Below are 18,857 nucleotides of genomic sequence, written 5' to 3'. Positions count from 1 at the left end.
ATGAAGTAGGGGAGAACGGAGTAAAAACGTGTCCCACCTTTCGCATCTCCACGCCGGCTCTCTTGCGTGTCCCCACACTTTACCACATTAATTAGAGCTTCCTCATACCTTAATTACACCAAGTTCTATGCTAATGCCGGAGTCCTGTGTGAATAGCTCGCCGTTTCTTGCAGACTCTGTGCCTGATTTGCATTTCACAAAAGGTTTACTTCTATTCCTGGATGAGAGGGAGAGGGAGAGAGAAAGAAGCAAATGATTTGTGATGGGGAAGAGGGGTTTGTGCTAGTAAAGTAAAGCTGTGGTTCACTTTCGTATAACCTTGTGCTTCACTTATGGGTCTTTGTTTTATGTGCTGTCTCAATTATGGCAAGCCTGGGCTGCTTTCCTGAATATCATTTCCTGCTCAGAGTACAAAGCACTTTCATATGTTCTTTTACAGTGCCAAGCTCAATGTTTGTCTCTGTTTCTCATGTTTTTCATAAAGTGCTGAAAGGTTTTTGTAGTCTAGTGCTGCTCAATTTCATTTCAGCATTGACTTGCTGTGCTCCATTGTTCATCTGAGCTACTGTAACTAAAGGTCATTGTGTTCGGAAAGTTTGAAAGGTGAATGTTACATCTTAATATTGAATTGAGAAGAGTGCATGCTTAATTCAATCCTGCTTTCATTTTTTTTTTTTTTTATAGTGTGGCCTTTTCCAGTTACAAAAGAAAAAATGACAAACAAAATCTCTTCAGTCTCGTTTGTTTACATACACCTTGCAGAATCTGCAAAATGTTATTTTTTTTTACCAAAATAATAGAGATAATACAAAATGCATGTAATTTTTTATTTAGTACTGACCTGAATAAGATATTTCACATAAAAGACGTTTACATATAGTCCACAAAGGAAAAAAATAGTTGAATTTATAAAATGACCCCGTTTAAAAGTTCTTACAAAGTCTTTGGTTTTTCAACATTTTTATGTATTTGAACACTTTCCAGCAATGACTGTATGATTTTGAGATCCATCTTTTCACACTGAGGACAACTGAGGGACTCATATGCAACTATTACAGAAGGTTCAGACACTCAGTGATGCCTCAGAAGGAAAAATTATGCATTAAGAGCCGGGGGGTGAAAACTTTTGAACAGAATGAAGATTAGTACATTTTTCTTATTTTGCCTAAATACCTTTTTTTTCATTTAGTACTGCCGTTCAGAAGCTACTTAAGATACTTACATGTTTCCCAGAAGACAAAATAAGTGAAAAAGCCAAAAGGTTTTCACCCCCCCAGGTCAATACTGTTGTATGTTGTGCCAGATTTGATCTGCCCCTTTAATAAAGTAATGTATTGTATTGCCTATTGCACTCCAAATCTTTTTGGGCATGAAAATGCAACTGATTTAGTTTTCTAATTTTAACACCTTGCAGTCACCTTGTTGCTCCTGTGTTGTAGCTTGTCCTTTATGGTTATCTTTGGCCCACAGGAAGGATGTTCATTGGTGATGGTGTTGAGGAACAGGGAGCAGTAGGGGTGCACAGGGGGAGGGAGACCAGGGTTAGGACTGGGGCAGGTGTTTAGATCATCTCGCTGTCTTTCTCTGGGGCACGTTCTGCATGGATGGTCGCACGTTCATCGCATTCCGTAGGTAGCATATTCTTTTAACTCTTTATGTAGGTTGCTTATTTTAATATACGTCATATTATCGTCATGGCGGAGGAGTCTGTGAGGAAGACCCCTTTAGCGTAAGTAAAGCTCTGGATAGATTCATGCTTGAGACCTTAGTGCTGTTTAGACAGGGGAAATATGCTGGATATGTGTTGTATGTGTCAGGTCTCTGAAGAAAGATTGTGATTTTGTTTATTAGTCACTGTTTTGTTTAGATTAACTTTTTTGGAAGACATTCATGTAGTCTTTAAGCATTCTTCAAGTGAATGTCTGAGATGACCCTACATGGTAGAAAGAACTTTAGACATTAGAACAGAAAGAAGGAAAAATCAGAGTTGGGATTTCATAATGTGGACATGGTCAGTCAGGGCTATAGATAGATAGATAGACAGATAGATAGATAGATAGATAGATAGATAGATAGACATATGTTTGGTTCTGTTATGTGAGGTGAACTTTGGAGAAAAACTTTGGAGAGAACTTAGTGTGAAAAAAAAGAAAATCTGAATAAATTTGGGGCTTTATCAGGGAAAAAAAGTCAAATTTGGTAATTTCTGATGTTAAGTTTGCTGGTAAAAAAATGAGGAGTTATTAGGTTAAAAAGGTTGAGGGTTATTAGATAAAAATGAAACTGAAATAAAATGAAAATGTTACAAATGTTAAAATAAGTAAAAATTAATAATAATAATAATAATTCGGGGGATTATTAAAATAAAATGTTACAAAAAATGTAACATGATTAATTTTAGAGATTATTGGTTTAAAATGTTACAAATGTTATAAAAATGTAAAATTAATAATTTAAAAAAGTAGAGAGTTATTAGGTAAAAAAAAATAATTTTCTGGTAAACTTGGGGCGAGAGGTGTTATTATGTAAAAATGTTACAAATGTTAAATAAAGTTAAATTATTAATTTGGGGATTATTAGGTTAAAATGTTACAAATGTTACAAAAAATGTAAAATTATTAATTTAGAGATTACTGGGTTAAAGTGTTACAAATGTTATAAAAATGTAAAATTATTAATTTGAAAAAGTAGGGAGTTATTAGGGTAAAATGCTAAATTTGCTGGTAAACTTGGGGCGAGAGGTGTTATTATATAAAAATGTTACAAATGTTTAAAAAAGTTAAATTATTAATTTGGGGGATTTTTAGGCTAACTGTTACAAATGTAACATTAATTTTAGAGATTATTGGGTTAAATTGTTATTACGTTAAAATTTTACAAATGTTACAAAAATGTAAAATGATACATTTTAGGGATTATTGGGTTAAAATGTTACGAATGTTATAGATATGTAAAATTATTATTTTTTAGGGATTATTGGGTTAAAATGTTAAATTTGCTGGTAAAAGTTGAGGGTTATTAAAATAGTAAAAATGTGAACATTTTCTAAAAAATTTGGGGCGAGAGGTGTTATTAGGTAAAAATGTTATGAATGTTAAAAATTAAAAATATTTTTTGGGGGGATTATTAGGTTAAAATGTTACAAAAATGTAAAATTATTATTTGAGGGATTATTGGGTACAAATATATTTTGCTAATAAAAGTTGAGGGTTATTAAGTAAAAATGTGAAATTTGTTGGTAAACTTAGGGCGAGAGGTGTTATTAGGTAAAATTTTTACACATTAAAAAAAGAAAAAATATTTTTAATTATTATTGGGTTACAGTTTTAATGAAGTTACAAAAATGTACAGTTATTAAAATTAAAGTGATTATTTTGGCTAAACTTACATTTGCTGGTAACATGCTAAAATTGAGGGTGTATTGAATTGAAACGGTAAAATTACTCAAGATTGGTAAACTATTAGGTACAAATGTTACATTGGCTGCTATATGAGTTTTTAATGTCCCCTTTCTTTTTCTCCATCTCCTCTCCCCTCCCAGTTTGCACCAGCAGTTTGCCAACTACAAGGAGCAGGTGAGGCGGACTGGGCCGGAGCCCCCCCAACAGAGGCAGCAGGGCCAACACAAGGATGACGCCCCCACCTGTGGCATCTGCCACAAGACCAAGTTTGCTGATGGCTGCGGAAACCTGTGCTCCTACTGCCAGACTAAGTTCTGTGCCCGGTGCGGGGGAAGGGTCTCTCTGCGTTCCAATAACGTGAGTACCACCTACATGGTGTGAGTAGCCACACTGGTTTTCATGCTTCCTCCACCTGCATCTGCACACATTTAAGCAGGGACAGGGAGAGAAGAGCGCTGGGTGGATGAGAGAAAGGTTAATTGGGCATTAGTCAGAGGAGATGACGCTGCTGGTCACCGGGGGGTCGCCGCACACCCACGCTGGGATGCCCGAGTCGGTGCTGAGTCTCCACAGGGGCAGCCGTACCATGCAAAGGGAAGCACCTGAAATGGTGGCCCACCTCCTGGAGTGTGATATTTACCTTCGCTTTCTATTCCTTCCACTGAGTCCAGAGCGCTAATTAGTGTTCACTCATAATGAGAGCAGTGTGGAGAGTCAACAGGAGAGCATTAGCTCACCGACAGAGGTAGTAGAGTAGGGAGGGAGGTCAGTGAGGTGGAGAGAAGGATAAATGTAATTAATAACACACTGATTTAGTTACGGATGTATCCGTCTGGACATTTGAAGGAAATACATTTTTAAAGCTACACAGTAAAACCAGGCCATTTGTAATGGAACTACTGTCTAATTTTATTGTCAGTCAATGTTTTATTTTTTGTTTACTTTTTAGGTTTATAAAAAGTATTTATTATTTTGCTTATGAAAAATGAATTATATATAATTCTTTAGTCATACAGTGACTAATAAATTATATTAATGTTGTTTTTTTAATGAAGAATACACCGTACACATTGATACCGTATTGGTTATCAGTTTTAGAAACTTTCATTATTATGGGTTCAAGCACGTAGCGCTGAAACCCTGTTGTAATTGTTAGAATGATCACGAATGAGGATTTCCATGTAAAACTGATCGCGCAGACCAAACTGTAAGTCGTAGAGACTTGAAACTTGGAGGGATGGTAGTACTCACACTGCCTACAATGTGACGGAGGCTCGCCCCAATTGGCCTGACGGGGGCGCTACAGCGATCGAAAGTACAAAACCTACTTTTGCAAACTAGTTGTAGGTTTTTTTCACCCGATTGGAACTAAACCAGTGCAGAAAGATTCCCCTGGAGAATGAATATCAATAATTATCAAAAAAAAGTTTTGGCTCACCCTGGCAAAGGAACTCCAAAATGTTCGAAGGTGGCAGGGCCACTTCTAGTAAACTCCCTATAACTCCTCAAAGGAATGAGATATCTCTGCCAAACTCGGCACACTTATGTAAGTGCACAATCTGAGATCACAGGAAAAAAATTGCAGAGATTGGCCACTTGGTGACACTATAAGAGGGAAAAAACTTGGCTAGAAAATGGCTATAACTAGGCAACCATTTGTCCTATCATGAAAATTGCTGTGTCTTGGTCCAAAGTGCCACAAGGCCGCCATTGGCCGATGAAGTTTGAGCACCTATTAGACAAGGTTAACGGAGGCCGATTGGAATGAAATTTGGTGTGCCTGTTTGACACACAGCCCTGAAGGTCTGTGAGAAATTTGAAAGAAATTGGCCACTGGGGGGGGGCAGTATTAAAATTTTTGAGGGTGTAAACGATTATACATTGAGTGGTTTTCCGCACATACACGCGATATTCGTATCATATGATAGACCTCCTCCTTACGAACACCTTGGCCTCTAGAACCACTGCCGTCAATCAGATAACCATTTTTTAAATGATTAACAACATGTGAAAAACCTACTTTTGCGAACTAGTCCTAGGTTTTTCTCTCAGTCTGAAAAAAAACCCACTGCAATTCTCTGGACTCTTTAGGTCAAAAATTATTAAAAACATGTTGAAATTTACTCTTTGGGAAGCTATAACGGGGTCCTTTAGAAAAGGGGCCTGTCCAAATATACCCAAAAGCCTATAAAGCCTTAACGAAAACTCAAAACTTGGTGAGCACATGCAACAGGTGATTCAGGATCAGACCAAAGCTGGCACTCTAACAGTCATAAATGTTATAAAAACATATTTCCATGGTAAATCAACTGGATTTGACAAAAATTCTTTTTATAATAATTGATTTAGATGGTTACAGGCTTGCTAAATAATATGTAATGTCTTTTTCTTTATGTGCTTAAATACCTAAAATGCTTGAACCCCGGGAATCGCTGCTTGCAGCTATATTTCATTTTATCAGTATTTTTATTCAGTATTTTTATTTATTATTTTATTGGTCACAGTTAAAATATTTAATTTTATAGATATTTAATTGTACATGTACCTTCCCCTATTTTTCATTTAAATGACCTTTTGCCATCACCCAAACATTCACTTGAAGTTACACTCTTTAAAAATGCTAATAATTAAAAATTTAAAAATGCTGTTGTTTTGCCTAAAAATATGGCCTAATTATCCTAAAATTAATCATATTTTTAATTGTGCATTATAATGCTGTAATGCCTCAATTTAAAATGTGTTTTAAAAACATTAACATTAGAATGTTTTCAGTGTTTTATTTTTCATTTATTTAGACAAAATGGAATTTTTATGAATCTACCATTTGTTGGTTATTGGCCTAGAAAATAAATGATCTGCTTATTGCTATCAGCCAGAATTTAAATTTCATTACATTCATATTTCTAATAAGTACATTTTCCACTAAGAAGGTGGTTTTATTTATGTCAGCTAATATAGGGTCCGATTGTTACTTTTGTATTAAGATGTAACCCCTGATTTAACCCCCAAAGCTGATCTTTACTCACATTTGCCACTTCTTGAGGTTTATTTTTGGTTTAGATCTGAGCCCTGTGGATGTGAGAAATCTAAGATACGGCCAATGTTGAGTGTGGAAAGGTGTTCAGGTGCTCTTGTCTGTGTTTGAGAAGGTAGGAGAAATCCTGTATGCGATGCAATGGAAGTGAAGTCTCCGGTGGTAGCGGATGGGTGCTGCCCTGAGGTTAGTTTCGCTGAAATGAGCGCATGTTGTTTCTCGGAGCCCTTTGGCGTGTGCTATTAATGAGAGTGGCAGTCTTGATAATGGAGTCGCTAGATGCCTGTAGGTTAAACATAGAGAGCTACACCTACTCAATCTGGTGGACTGGAAACAGTAGCTAAAAGCGATGAAATACACTTAATAGCTCCATTGCTATGAGTAGCCTGAGCTGTTCCAGAGTGAATAGACTTGAAAAAGTTCAATGAACCTGCTACAAAAATCATAAATGATTCGTACCATATTTTTTTTTTTGCAGAATAAACAGTCAATACACAATCAGTAAAGTCATTATATTAATACATTTATTCAGTCTGTATGCATTAAGCTCATCAGTGACAGTAAAAAACATATTAAATTCTGCTCCTTTAAACTCTCTATTGAGAATCCAGAAAAAAACATCATGGTTTTCAAAAAATATTAAGCAGCACAGCTGTTTTTAGCATTGATAATAGTAAGAAATGTTTAATGAGCAACAAATCAGAATATAAGAATGATTTCTGAAGGATCGTGTGACACTGAAGACTCGAGTAATAAAAACAAATAGAAAACAATTTTAATTTGTAATAATGCTTCACAATATTGAGCATAAGAGACTTATTTCAAAACATGAAAAAATGGTAGCGTGTATATATGCACAATTACATTTTAAAAAAGCAAACTTTATTTTCAAATACCCGAAGTATTTTTTAAAGAAATGTAATAAACTCCCAACCACAAACCATCAAAATAAAAAGTGCAAGCTGCAATTAAAGTCAGTGAAATTAATACAGTAAGTTGAACTGAACACAACAGTTGGCTGCAACTGTTTTTTTTACCTGTAATTTGCATGAAATTTTAATTTAACCAGTCCTCTTCCTCCATGCTAGTTGATATGTACACTACCAGCCAAAAGTTTTTGAACAGTAAGACTCTTATGCTCACCAAGCCTGCATTTATTTGATCCAAAGTACAGCAAGAACTGTAAAATTTTGAAATATTTTTACTATTTAAAAAACAGTTTTCTATTTGAATATATTTTAAAATGTAATTTATTCCTGTAATTTCAAAGCTGAATTTTTAGCATCATTACTCCAGTCAGATGATCCTTCAGAAAACGTTCTAATATTCTGATTTGCTACTCAAAAACTTTTATTAATATTATCATTATATTGAAAACAGCTGAGTAGAATTTTTTCAGGTTTCTTTGATGAATAGCAAGTTCAGAAGAACAGCATTTATCTGAAATAGAAATCTTTTTTCACATTATAAATGTATTTATCATCACTGATAAATACATTTGCCTCAAAGTATGCCGCAAAAAGAATAAATAAAAAGCATTCTTAAAAAGGCAAGAGAACGCATGGTCGTTTTCTTAATATGATCATTAAAAACCAACAGATATGAAAATGCGGGACATTTTGTCAGTATGCGACGTGTGGGACAAGGGATGAAAATGCTGTGCGGTACAACGCAAAGTGGGACAGGTGGTCACCCTATATAATGTTGATCTTTAGATCTTTCTATTCATCAACGAATCCTGATAAAAATTGCTCAACTCTTTCAAATATTGGTAATAATAATAAAAATGTGTCTTGAACAGCTAATCAGCATGTTAGAATGATTTCTGAAGCATCATGTGACAGTGAAGACTGAGGTAATGATGATAAAAATGTAGCTTTGATCACAAGAATAAATTACATTTTACACTATATATTTAAATAGAAAGCAGTTATTTCAAATAGTAAAAATATTTCACATTGCTTTTGCTGTATTTTACCATTTATTTGGTCCGAAATACAGCGAAAGCAGTAATATTGTGAAATATTGGCTTGGTGAGCAGAAGAGAATTCTTTAAAAGACATAAAAAATCTTACTGTTCAAAAACTTTTGACCGGTAGTGTATGCTCAGCCTCCACTGAAAAAGTGTCCAAAATGATGTGTCCTGCAGTGTGCTCTCTATATGGATTCTTCATTAACTAGCTGTCATAGGGGTTTGACTGCCGTTTAATGAAGATTCCATATAGAGAGAAAGGAAGAGACATTCAGTGTGTTTTACAACTGCCTTTAGTGTGCATGTGTTTATCAGTGTACAGGTCTTTTTGTAGTTACACACTAATGTCCGTGAGTATTTTTACTATGGTGGCTCTGAAGCAGTAGAACCTACCAAGCGGAATGTCATGTTCTCGTTATCAGTGACCCATACACTGCCTTTATTTCCACTGGGAATTGTTCATGGGAATTCTAAAGAGTAAATATGAGTGTAACCTGCACCTCTTAGGTTTGCCCTGTGGGTGGCAACAGACCTGCAAATTTACACTACCCCACAGTTCATGATCTGTCCTAAAATAACAGTAAGAAAAAACGAAATAAATCCACAATATATAATACAAAACATTCCAAGACATGTTTGTTTTGCAACTGGAAAGCACAATTTTTATTTTGGCACCTTTTGGTGCTGATAATGCCGGTCCAGAGCTGTTTTTGTGTTCATTATTCCAGTATGCATCTAAATGCTTTTTGTTTTCATATCTGATTGTCATTTCATACTTCTCTCTCTTGTTCTTCTCCCCCACCCACCATCCTGTTTCTGTCTGTGACGCTGGAGAAGAAAGAGGACAAAGTGGTTAGCATTTTCTATTCTCTTTTTGTCACTGTGCAGTGTGAATGCTGATATGAAAGTGTTCTTTCCCTCACTCCCTTCATTCACATATACAAGCTATTCAGTTTATCTTCACTGTTCTTTTACTGTTTTAATTCATCGCACTGTTGTGTTTGTCAGCTTTAGGTGATTTTCAAAAGGTTTATGTGTGTGATCTTAGTAAATCAGGGCCAGTGAATGCATGTCCTGCTTGACCTGCTCCGCTGTTCAAATGTACATGCACTGTGTCTTCTCCCATGGAGCTGCATTCGTTAATCAGAACAGCGCCATGCACTTCAGTGCTGCGAAAAGATCCCTGTAAATGCAATCCAGAGCTCATTATCCCAATGATTATCAGGCCTCTTGGTAATATCTGTGTTTTCTTCTTTAGCCAAGCGTTTCTTTCTGAGTGCTGCTGTTTTTGAAGTCAGTTTCTTTTCCCTAGGCAGTACACTCGCCTCTCGGTCTCTTGTTCTTTCTTTCTTTTCCAAAGATCCATTTTAGACTGTGGTCAGCTGGGGCTGGGCTTTGACGCTGTGTAAGTTTTTAGCACCAGAACTTCGGTGCTACTGGAAAACACCAGCGATGTGTCATTCCGCCGCCCACCTCCTCAAAGCGACACCGTGAAATGATGGGTATTGATCTTTTTCGTCTTTCTTTTGCATCTGGTTTGTGGATATTTCATTGACAGGGATGTTAGACTGCAGTGTGTTTCAGTGGGAACCAGTGTTATTTTAGTATCACTCTTAAAAATTATGTTTTTTTATTGGCATCAGTGGTTTCATGAAGAACCTTTTACATCCATGGACACTTTCCATTGCAAAGGTCTTTCAAAAAAAGGTTCTTCAGATAGTTAAAATATTTTTACACAAAAAAAAGATGGTTTACAGAAAGATTCTCTGGGGAACCTAAAATGGTTCATCTACATCTTTTGTACCTTTATTTATTTATTTATTTACATTTTTGTCATTTTTTTTCCTATACTTTCTATGTTATTAAATTTTATTTTATTATTTATATATATATATATATACATCAGGTTAAATTAAATTCAACTAAAGGAGAATGTTGCCTTGGCAAGCAAAAAAAAAAAACATTTTATTTTATTTTATTTTATTTTATTATTTTATTTTATTTTTTTTTTAGTTTTATTTCATTTTAACATTTATTTTAAGTAAATAATTCTTGATGCTTTTTGTTTTTGTTAACAAAAATAACCCTGGTGAGAATTACTTTTTTTTTTCTATACAGTATTATTAAATTTTATTTAAGTTTTAGTTATTTTAATACATCATTTTAAACTAAATTCAACTGAAAGGAGAATGTTGCCTTGGCAAGCTAAAAAACATTATTATTATTATTTTTTTTTTTTTAATTATTTTATTTCGAGTAAATAATTTTTGGTGTTTTATTTTTGGTTTTATTAATTTAATTATTTTTTTTTTTTAATTTCTCATTTTTGTCATTTTTTTTCTGTACAATTTCAATTTTAAATGATATTTAAACTAATACATTTAGTTAAGTTTTAGTTATTGTAATACATCAGGTTAAAATAAATTAACCTAAAAGTAGAATGTTGCCTTGGCAAGCTAAAAAACATGCTTTTATTTTATTTTATTTTATTTTATTAAAATAATTATTTACATTATTTTATTTTATTTTATTTATTTTGTAACATTTATTTCAGGTAGCTAATTCTTGATTTTTATTTTTAAGTTTTAGTAATTTGTAATATTTTTTGTGAAAAATTAATTTTATTTATTTATTTATATTTTTGTATTTTTTTCTATACAGTATTATTACATTTTATTTAAGTTTTAGTTATTTTAATACATCAGGTTAAAGTAAATTCAACTAAAAAGAGAATGTTGCCTTGGCAAGCTAAAAACATAATTTTATTTTATTTTAATTTGTTTTATTTTATTTTATTTATTTTGTAACATTTATTTCAAGTAACTAATTCTTGATTTTTATTTTTAAGTTTTAGTAATTTTTAATATTTTTTGTGAAAAAATTATTTTATTTATTTATTTATATTTTTGTATTTTTTTCTATACAATATTATTACATTTTATTTAAGTTTTAGTTATTTTAATACATCAGGTTAAACTACATTTAACTAAAAGAAGAATGTTGCCTTGGCAAACTAAAAACATAATTTCATTTAAATTTTATTTTATTTTATTTTAATTTTATTTTTTTAAACATTTATTTCAAGTAAATAATTTTTGATGTTTTTAGTTTTAGTTAACAAAAATAACCCTGGTTAGAATTACTTTTTTTTTCTCTCTCTCTCTTTTTAAGGCTTTTGGTGAGGCCTCACGTTGGACTTTATGTAGTGAAAATACGAGACACAGATCCCTGGTGGATTTAGACTTGAGTTTAGGTCTGCAGAGACGAGTATAATGTGACAATGAAATGCACATACACACAAATGGCTGGCGGTACCATGGGAGGCGTTATATTCATAGACCTCATCAATCTGCTTAATTCAGAGAAGGCCTGATGTTTGGAGAGGGAGTAGAGCTAAACTTATCACCGTATCGATCCGCAGATGGCTTGTCAAGCGTGAGATGTATGTCTCGGTGACGAAAGACTGAAAGTTGGTTTAGTAACATCAGCAGGGAGATGAAATAGATTATTTACACTATTGATCCGGTATTTAACAATAGGCATGGTCTTTGTCTGAGCGACGGGTGAAGGAGTGTTTTGCGAGAGGGCCGGTGGGTGAGCGTCTCCAGGCGCTGATGTACTGGCTCATTAGACGGAATGGACAGTAATGTCTTTTGTGGCAGTCTTTCATCCTTATCCGGGATTTATAACATGCTGAATTATGGGTCTAGCTCTGCCTGTTGCCGCCCCAATTCATCAAGCTGTCGGAGGTGGAAGCGTGAACTGCGTTCTCCCTTTTCCTCCACTCACAGAACTCAAGCACTCCATTTATCCACCCCGTTTGCGTGGACATGACACCGGCGGACAACCCTGCCTGTCCGCATCTAGTCGAGCGATGGAAATGAAATGATATTAACAAGATGGAGGAAGAGGCGGAGTCTGATGATGAATGACAGGCCTTCGGCTGCTAGTCAAACACAGCCAGCTGGAGTCAGACAATGGCTCGTTGGTAAATTTTTAAGATGCTCAGCAGTTGTATAGCATTTATGTGAACTAAAGGACACTTGGGATGTCTTGGTCTCTTAAAAGCAAGTTTTCATTTGGTTTCCAACACAGTACCAAAACTGGAATATAAAAATACTATTAAAGCCTTTTAAATTTAATAATATTAAGGCTTATTATCTCTATAGAAAACTTTTGCTGTTAACCCTAGATGTATTCAAGATTTTATGAAATAAGCCTCTTGAGCTCACCAAATGGCAACATTTATTTTGTCAAAAATACAGCAGAAATAGTACAATTGTGAAACATTGTTACAACTTATAATTAACTGTTTTCCATTTTATTTTAGATTTTAAAATGTAATTTGTTCATTTTTAGCAGCCATTTATCCAGTCTTTAAAGTCACACAGTATAATTACGGCCCTATGTAATCTGTTTCATTTTTTCCTAAATTCTGTTTTATTTTTTTTCTTCAGGTTTTTCTGGATTCCTTTTTTTTTCCATTGTAATTTTTCTAAACTCTGTTTTAATGGTTAAATGAAAAAATAATAATCAAAAAGTATGTCTAATTAATTTAAATCATGAATCTTTAATGTAACAATTCAACAGCAGTTTAGGAAAAGCCTTATGACATACAGTTTTTTTTTCTCAAATTCATCTTTATTTTTTACCAAATTCTGTGTTTTACATAAATTTTCAGTTTGCAAAATTCCATTTTAATAGTTTCAATATTAGGTCAATAGTTTCAATATTTGATTATATTTTTTATAATCAAAAGCATCCCTAATTAATTTTTTATTTGAAAAATTATTTTTATTTTCTTTCTTTCTTTTAATTGTTTTTAGAAACACTGTGTCATGTATTTACGTTTTTCTGGTAACTAAATTCTGGTAAATATTTTTTCTGGTAAATTTTCCTTTAAAAAAATAATGTTTTAATAGTAATTTTATTATTAGTAGTAGTATAGGGTTCGCACAAGGTGCTTAAAGTACTCAAATTTAACTTTTTGAAATTTAAGGCCTGGGAAACCCTTGAAAGTACCAGTATTTCTGAGGAGGTACTTGAAAAGTGCTTGAATTATTGAAAGACAATGTATCTATTAAATAAATGTTTAATTTTGTCAATAAGCACAAAACATTATACCTTTTTCGCTTGTTTCACTTAATGTCAGAAAACAATCGAGCTAAGCAAGTAGTAGTACTGACAGTGTTGTGTAAATGACTGAAAATGTGAAAAGCTGAACGGATGAACCAAATCAATTGAGTCATTTATGCTGGAACCGCTCAGATTGATTCTAACTCATGACTTTAATCGTTCATTTCAAGTGATTCACTAGCAAAAACCTGATCAAATTAAAAAGCATGTATAGTGATTTTCGAAAAAATGAGCTTTTCAAAACTCTGAATTGCGTATCGCGAATCATTTGTTTCAGACCGAGACTTCAAATCACATATCGTGAATCATTTGATTCAGATTGGAACTTTGCGTATCGCGAATCATTTCATTCAGGTTGGGACTTCGAAGCGTGAATCGCAAATCATTTAATTTAGATCGGAACGTGTTTGTGAATCTCTTAGCGAATTGAATGATTCAAATCAAATGATTCGTGATACGCAGTTTGAAGTACCAATCTTCGGAGCGGGTTTATGAATCTTTTGCTTAGATCAGAACTTCAGAGCGTAGAACATAAATCATTTGATTCAAAAATATTAATTTCCTCCAAAAAAACAACCCTTACTGACTAAACGTCTAAATAGCAGTAAATAGCATAGTGTATGTTTTGCTATTGTAACTATGCTTTATATTATATATCTGCTTGCATTATTAATATTTCCTTTTTGTGCTCTTTTTACTCCAAAAGAACAGTCCTGCGACAAATCTTTTTGTTGCGACCCACCAGATCCACTGCTGAGGAGTGTCCTCAGTGGTTTGTGGTTTAGACAGGGAAACCATACGAACAAGTGTTGAATCGGATTTTCAACTGAGAGTGATTTATCAGTGGAGCTACTGAGAGCCTGGAGTTCAGGAGTTTTGTTTCAGTGAGTTGTGATGGGCAGATTGTGATGCTGGGTGGAGAAGTGCCAGAGATATTCATGATGAGTCTTCTTTTAACAAGAGCTTCTAGATCACTCAGGTACTTTTTCACAAGAGCTGTGACTGGAAGTCATTTTTCTTGCATCACAAAAGCATTGACAGCTTTTTACAAACAAAAATAAACCATCTTTTGAGGAGATGACTGAAAAACACTGTCTATTACATTCTCTTAATCTTGGACTGAAAGGGTGGAGAGGGACGAGTGCTTTAGTGTAATCCAGGACACGCTTGTATTGGATAACACATGCCCACACATAAAGCAGACATACATGCAGATGGGAGTATTTTTTTTTTTTTTTGTGGATAATCCACTAAAGAAAGTGAAGAATGTTACTGACATTTTTAAAAATTGTTTAGTAGTGTGGATATTCATTCATTGTATTGTCCTTTTATTTAAAAATATGATTTGTTTGAATGTAAAAAATTCATCTTGTGTCCAATTTCAAAACCTTCCAACCTTTGCTTTTGAGATGTTTAGCTTAGATATTTTGTAGACTGTGCCAGCTGTATTGTCAAGTTGATAAATATTGATGTTTACTTTATTTTAATATGTTTGAAAAGCCATTACAGTGCAATAAAATATTCCTGTGCTTAAAAGGAAACCATTTCACTGTGACACCTGAACTGGGCTGTCAGTTTACCGCATTAACTTAATTAATTAATTATGAAAAACAATGTGATTAAAATATTTTAACGCAGTTAACGCACTGGCCCCGCCCCCAGACCTGTACATCATCTTATATTTCATACAGTTGACTTGAAAAATATGATGCAGGGCAGCAACTTCACAAATGCAGTTATGCCATTCAACATATTTGTGCAAAAAATGCCCCTGTATGTGTTTTGTCTCATATTTGTATATCACATATCAAACAATATCACAAGGGCAGCAAGAGCAATATGATACCAGTGCTGATTTTGTCCTGATCTATCACAAGCTTAAATGTGATTTTATACAACAGTTCAGTAAATAAGAAGATATTGTGTTATATTTTAAAAAACAAAATTATGTATTTTTGCTCAAATTTGCTGAGAACGTATTACGTTAGAAGCCATAGCAGAATTGTTGCACGTCTCTGAGCGAACCAATGGTGTTCCGCTTTTTGAACGAATCGTGTGAACCAATGATTCAAAAGCCCGTTCATAAAGAGAGTCATTTACTTAATTCCTGAATGAATCAGCCCTTTGAACGAATCAAATTAATGAATAAATGACTCATGAATGACGCAGTTTTAGTTTCTATATTCTATATTTCATAAAAAATTATAATAATAACAAGAAAAATAAAAACATTAAAGGGATAGTTCAGCAAAAAAAAAAAAATCTGTCATCATTTACTCACCCTCCTGACATTTCAAACCTTTTTTTTGTGGAACATAAGACTGTTGGCTACAAAGCTGTTTTGGTTATCAGTGACTTTCATTGTATGTGAAATAAATTGTTGCATCAAATAAAATATTTCTTCCTAAAGCTACAATTTGCAATGTCTACTTGATACTTTCCCATTTAACACAAAAATAGCTTTAAATAATGTTTTGTGGGTATTTTCACAGTCAGATTTATTTTGTGATTAATTAAATTAATTAATTGAAACATCATTTAATTAATTAGATTAAAATATTTTTAATTGACTGATAGCCCTAAATATAGTATAAGTTTTGGTGATTATATACCTGGTTGACTTAAAGGGATAGTTAATCAAAAAATGAAAATTAGTGATTAATTTCTTAGCCTAATGTCATTAATTACTCAGCTGTCTATGCAGGGTTAGAAAGCTCTCGGATTCCATCAAAAATATCTTAATTTGTGTTCTGAAGATGAACAAAGGTCTTATGGGTTTGGAACGACATGAGAGTGAGTAATTAATAACAGAAATTTCATTTTTGGGCGAACTATCCCTGTAAGTCAACCATTAAAAAGACTGCTCACTATGACTGGTCTATCTCTGGTTGCAAATGGTTTAGAAAATTTGCTTGTATATTTTAAATCCAAACAACAACACAGTTTCAACACCCTGGGAAAAATGTGTTTCTCTGCTGTTTTCACACAGTTTCTTGAAGAATGAAAATGGAGGTGGTAAGAGAATGCTGTAGCAGATTTTCCTTGTCCATTTTTTTTGAGTCAGGTGATTAATTTGAAGTTGATTTTATAAGAGTTGGCTGAAGCAGTAGTTATTGTTTGATCTGATGCTGAAATCAGATGAGAGCAAGAGAGATGCTGGACACAGAGTGTGTTTGTGTGTGTGTATGTTTTGGACAGAGTGGCTCACAGGCACCAGGGCCTTTACTGATCATTAGCAGATGTTAATTAGCTTGATAATTAGCCCATCACTGGACCTGCAGGAGTTTGATGAGTATCCTGCAAGGGTGAGACCGACCCTCTCATGGCTTCGGCCTTCTCTCCTCTTTTATACCCTATGTCCTCCTCTCACAGACCCATGGGAATGTTATTAATATTACTGAGCTTATAGTCATTGTTTACATTTTGTGAATGCCAAATACTCTTCCTCTGAGTGTTGGATAACAAACTGAAAACCATTTCCACATCTTCATCTGTCTGATTAGAACAGTAAACATTAGCCTGCCAGATATCAGTGAATAATCTGTACTATAAGAAAAAAAAAGAGTACAGAAAAAGTACCAGCAATTTTCTGCCAGGAAATTATCTGTTGAGTTTACAACATTTCCTTCGACTATAAAACGCAATGCATTGCTTGTTTCAAAATACAGGGAAAATATACTATTTATTCATATTAATTCAGTGCATTGGATCATATTTTTACAAACTTTTTTATAGTGTAACAGATTTTGTCACTAATGCAGCAACGTCAAGATCAGGTTGGAAATAATAGATGGAAAAATACAAAAGAAGTACTGGCAAAACATTGGCTATAGTATGATGGGAAGCACTTTACAATAAGCTTTAATTCGTTAACTGAGTAACAGTAGTTAATGTGTTGACAAGTAACATGAACTAACATTTTTAAAGGGGTCCTATTATGCTCTTTTACAAAGTCTTGATTGGTGGTGCTTGGTGGTTTAAAAAACACATTAGTTTTAACATAATTTACATTATTACAATACATTTCTCCCAGCCTGGCACAAATGGCTTAATTAGTTCCAGGTTTAATGAAGGCCCGCCTTTTGAAAAACAGAATGTGTTGTGATTGGTTAGCTGTTCCACTGCGTTGTGATTGGCGAACAGCTTAGACAGTGTTTCAGTACTGCCACGCCCCCTGTCAAAGAAGCAAGTTCCGTGTACAACTGTTAGCGCAAGCTAGATTAAAGTGATTCTTATGTTTTAAATATGGATATTTTTCTTACAAAAACGCATCGATTCGCTACAGGAGGCCTTTATTGACCCCCAGGAGCCATGTGAGGCACTATTTATTATAGATGGATACACATTATTGGACTTGTTTTGGACTGATGAAGAGAAACACCCATCCATGCCATTCTGAAGCTTGGGAGTGCCAGGATAAATTTTAATATAACTTTGATTGCATTCGTCTGAAATAAGGAAGTCACCTAGGACACCCCTAAGATGCAAGAAGGGTGGGTAAATATTACGCTACAGTAGTTTTGGGTCCTATCATCAGCCTGCGAGATCGCCAGTACATGATATTGTTGTGCTAATTTATTTAATTATTCACATAATTAGTTTCATTGCCCAAAACCAGCTCCAGCATAAGGCTAAAAGCAACCTAACATTATCAAAGAACATCATCACTGAGTAGCCTAGCCTATTCTACTGCACGTTTATGCATTTTAAAAAACACTCACGTTATAACTGAAGCTAACGTTATCTACACTGTATGATGAATAAATCTCTTACCACACACCACACACGTCTGCGGCGCGTTACGTCTCCGACGCGGCAACCGGAGTAGATCGCGGCTTCTGCATGTGTTTCGACCCCCTGTACTGCACACGTCTGCGGCTTGTTACAGCTCTGAAGAGGCCACTCTAATCAATGCTTGTGTCTATACCCATCGTGCTGCGGCTCGTTGAAGCGGCTCTCTGCGCTGCATTGCAAAATTTAGGCTAATCCCCCACCTCCTCCCTACCGACCCCCCAACAATTTGAATTTCCATAGGCGGGATTTAATTTAATGATATTCTAATGGACCGCATTATGACATCACAGCATGCGGAAAACAAATGCTGTAGTCCAAAGGAGCCGTTCGTTGTAGTTCTTGAAAATAAATTTTTTAAAAACTAAATATCTCCCTTTGGAGTGGACTTTGAGATTTGTAACTTTGTAGATCTTTTTTATGCCTAAAGAAACACACCACACACTGACTAAAAGTCAAAAAGTGAAAAAGCATAATAGCACCCCTTTAATGTGAAAAAAAAAATGTTAATGTATTATGAATA

General features: G+C 34.2%; 1 protein-coding gene across 13 annotated transcripts in view; it reads left to right on the top strand.

Moving 5' to 3' along the window:
* Window positions 1-18,857, top strand: part of LOC127175541 (regulating synaptic membrane exocytosis protein 1) — a 94,471-nt gene that overhangs the window by 27,169 nt on the left and 48,445 nt on the right. For 12 of the 13 annotated variants that reach the window (XM_051126670.1, XM_051126679.1, XM_051126678.1 and 9 more), the window contains exons 3-4: window positions 3,542-3,758; window positions 9,245-9,259. In XM_051126670.1, coding sequence (XP_050982627.1) covers window positions 3,542-3,758; window positions 9,245-9,259 — 232 coding nt within the window. The remainder of the gene's footprint in view (window positions 1-3,541; window positions 3,759-9,244; window positions 9,260-18,857) is intronic. The other variant, XM_051126668.1, reaches the window with a different exon arrangement.

This window comes from Labeo rohita, chromosome 13 (assembly GCF_022985175.1).
Source record: "Labeo rohita strain BAU-BD-2019 chromosome 13, IGBB_LRoh.1.0, whole genome shotgun sequence".
Lineage (NCBI taxonomy): Eukaryota > Metazoa > Chordata > Actinopteri > Cypriniformes > Cyprinidae > Labeo > Labeo rohita.
This window is presented reverse-complemented; position numbering and strand designations above follow the sequence as displayed.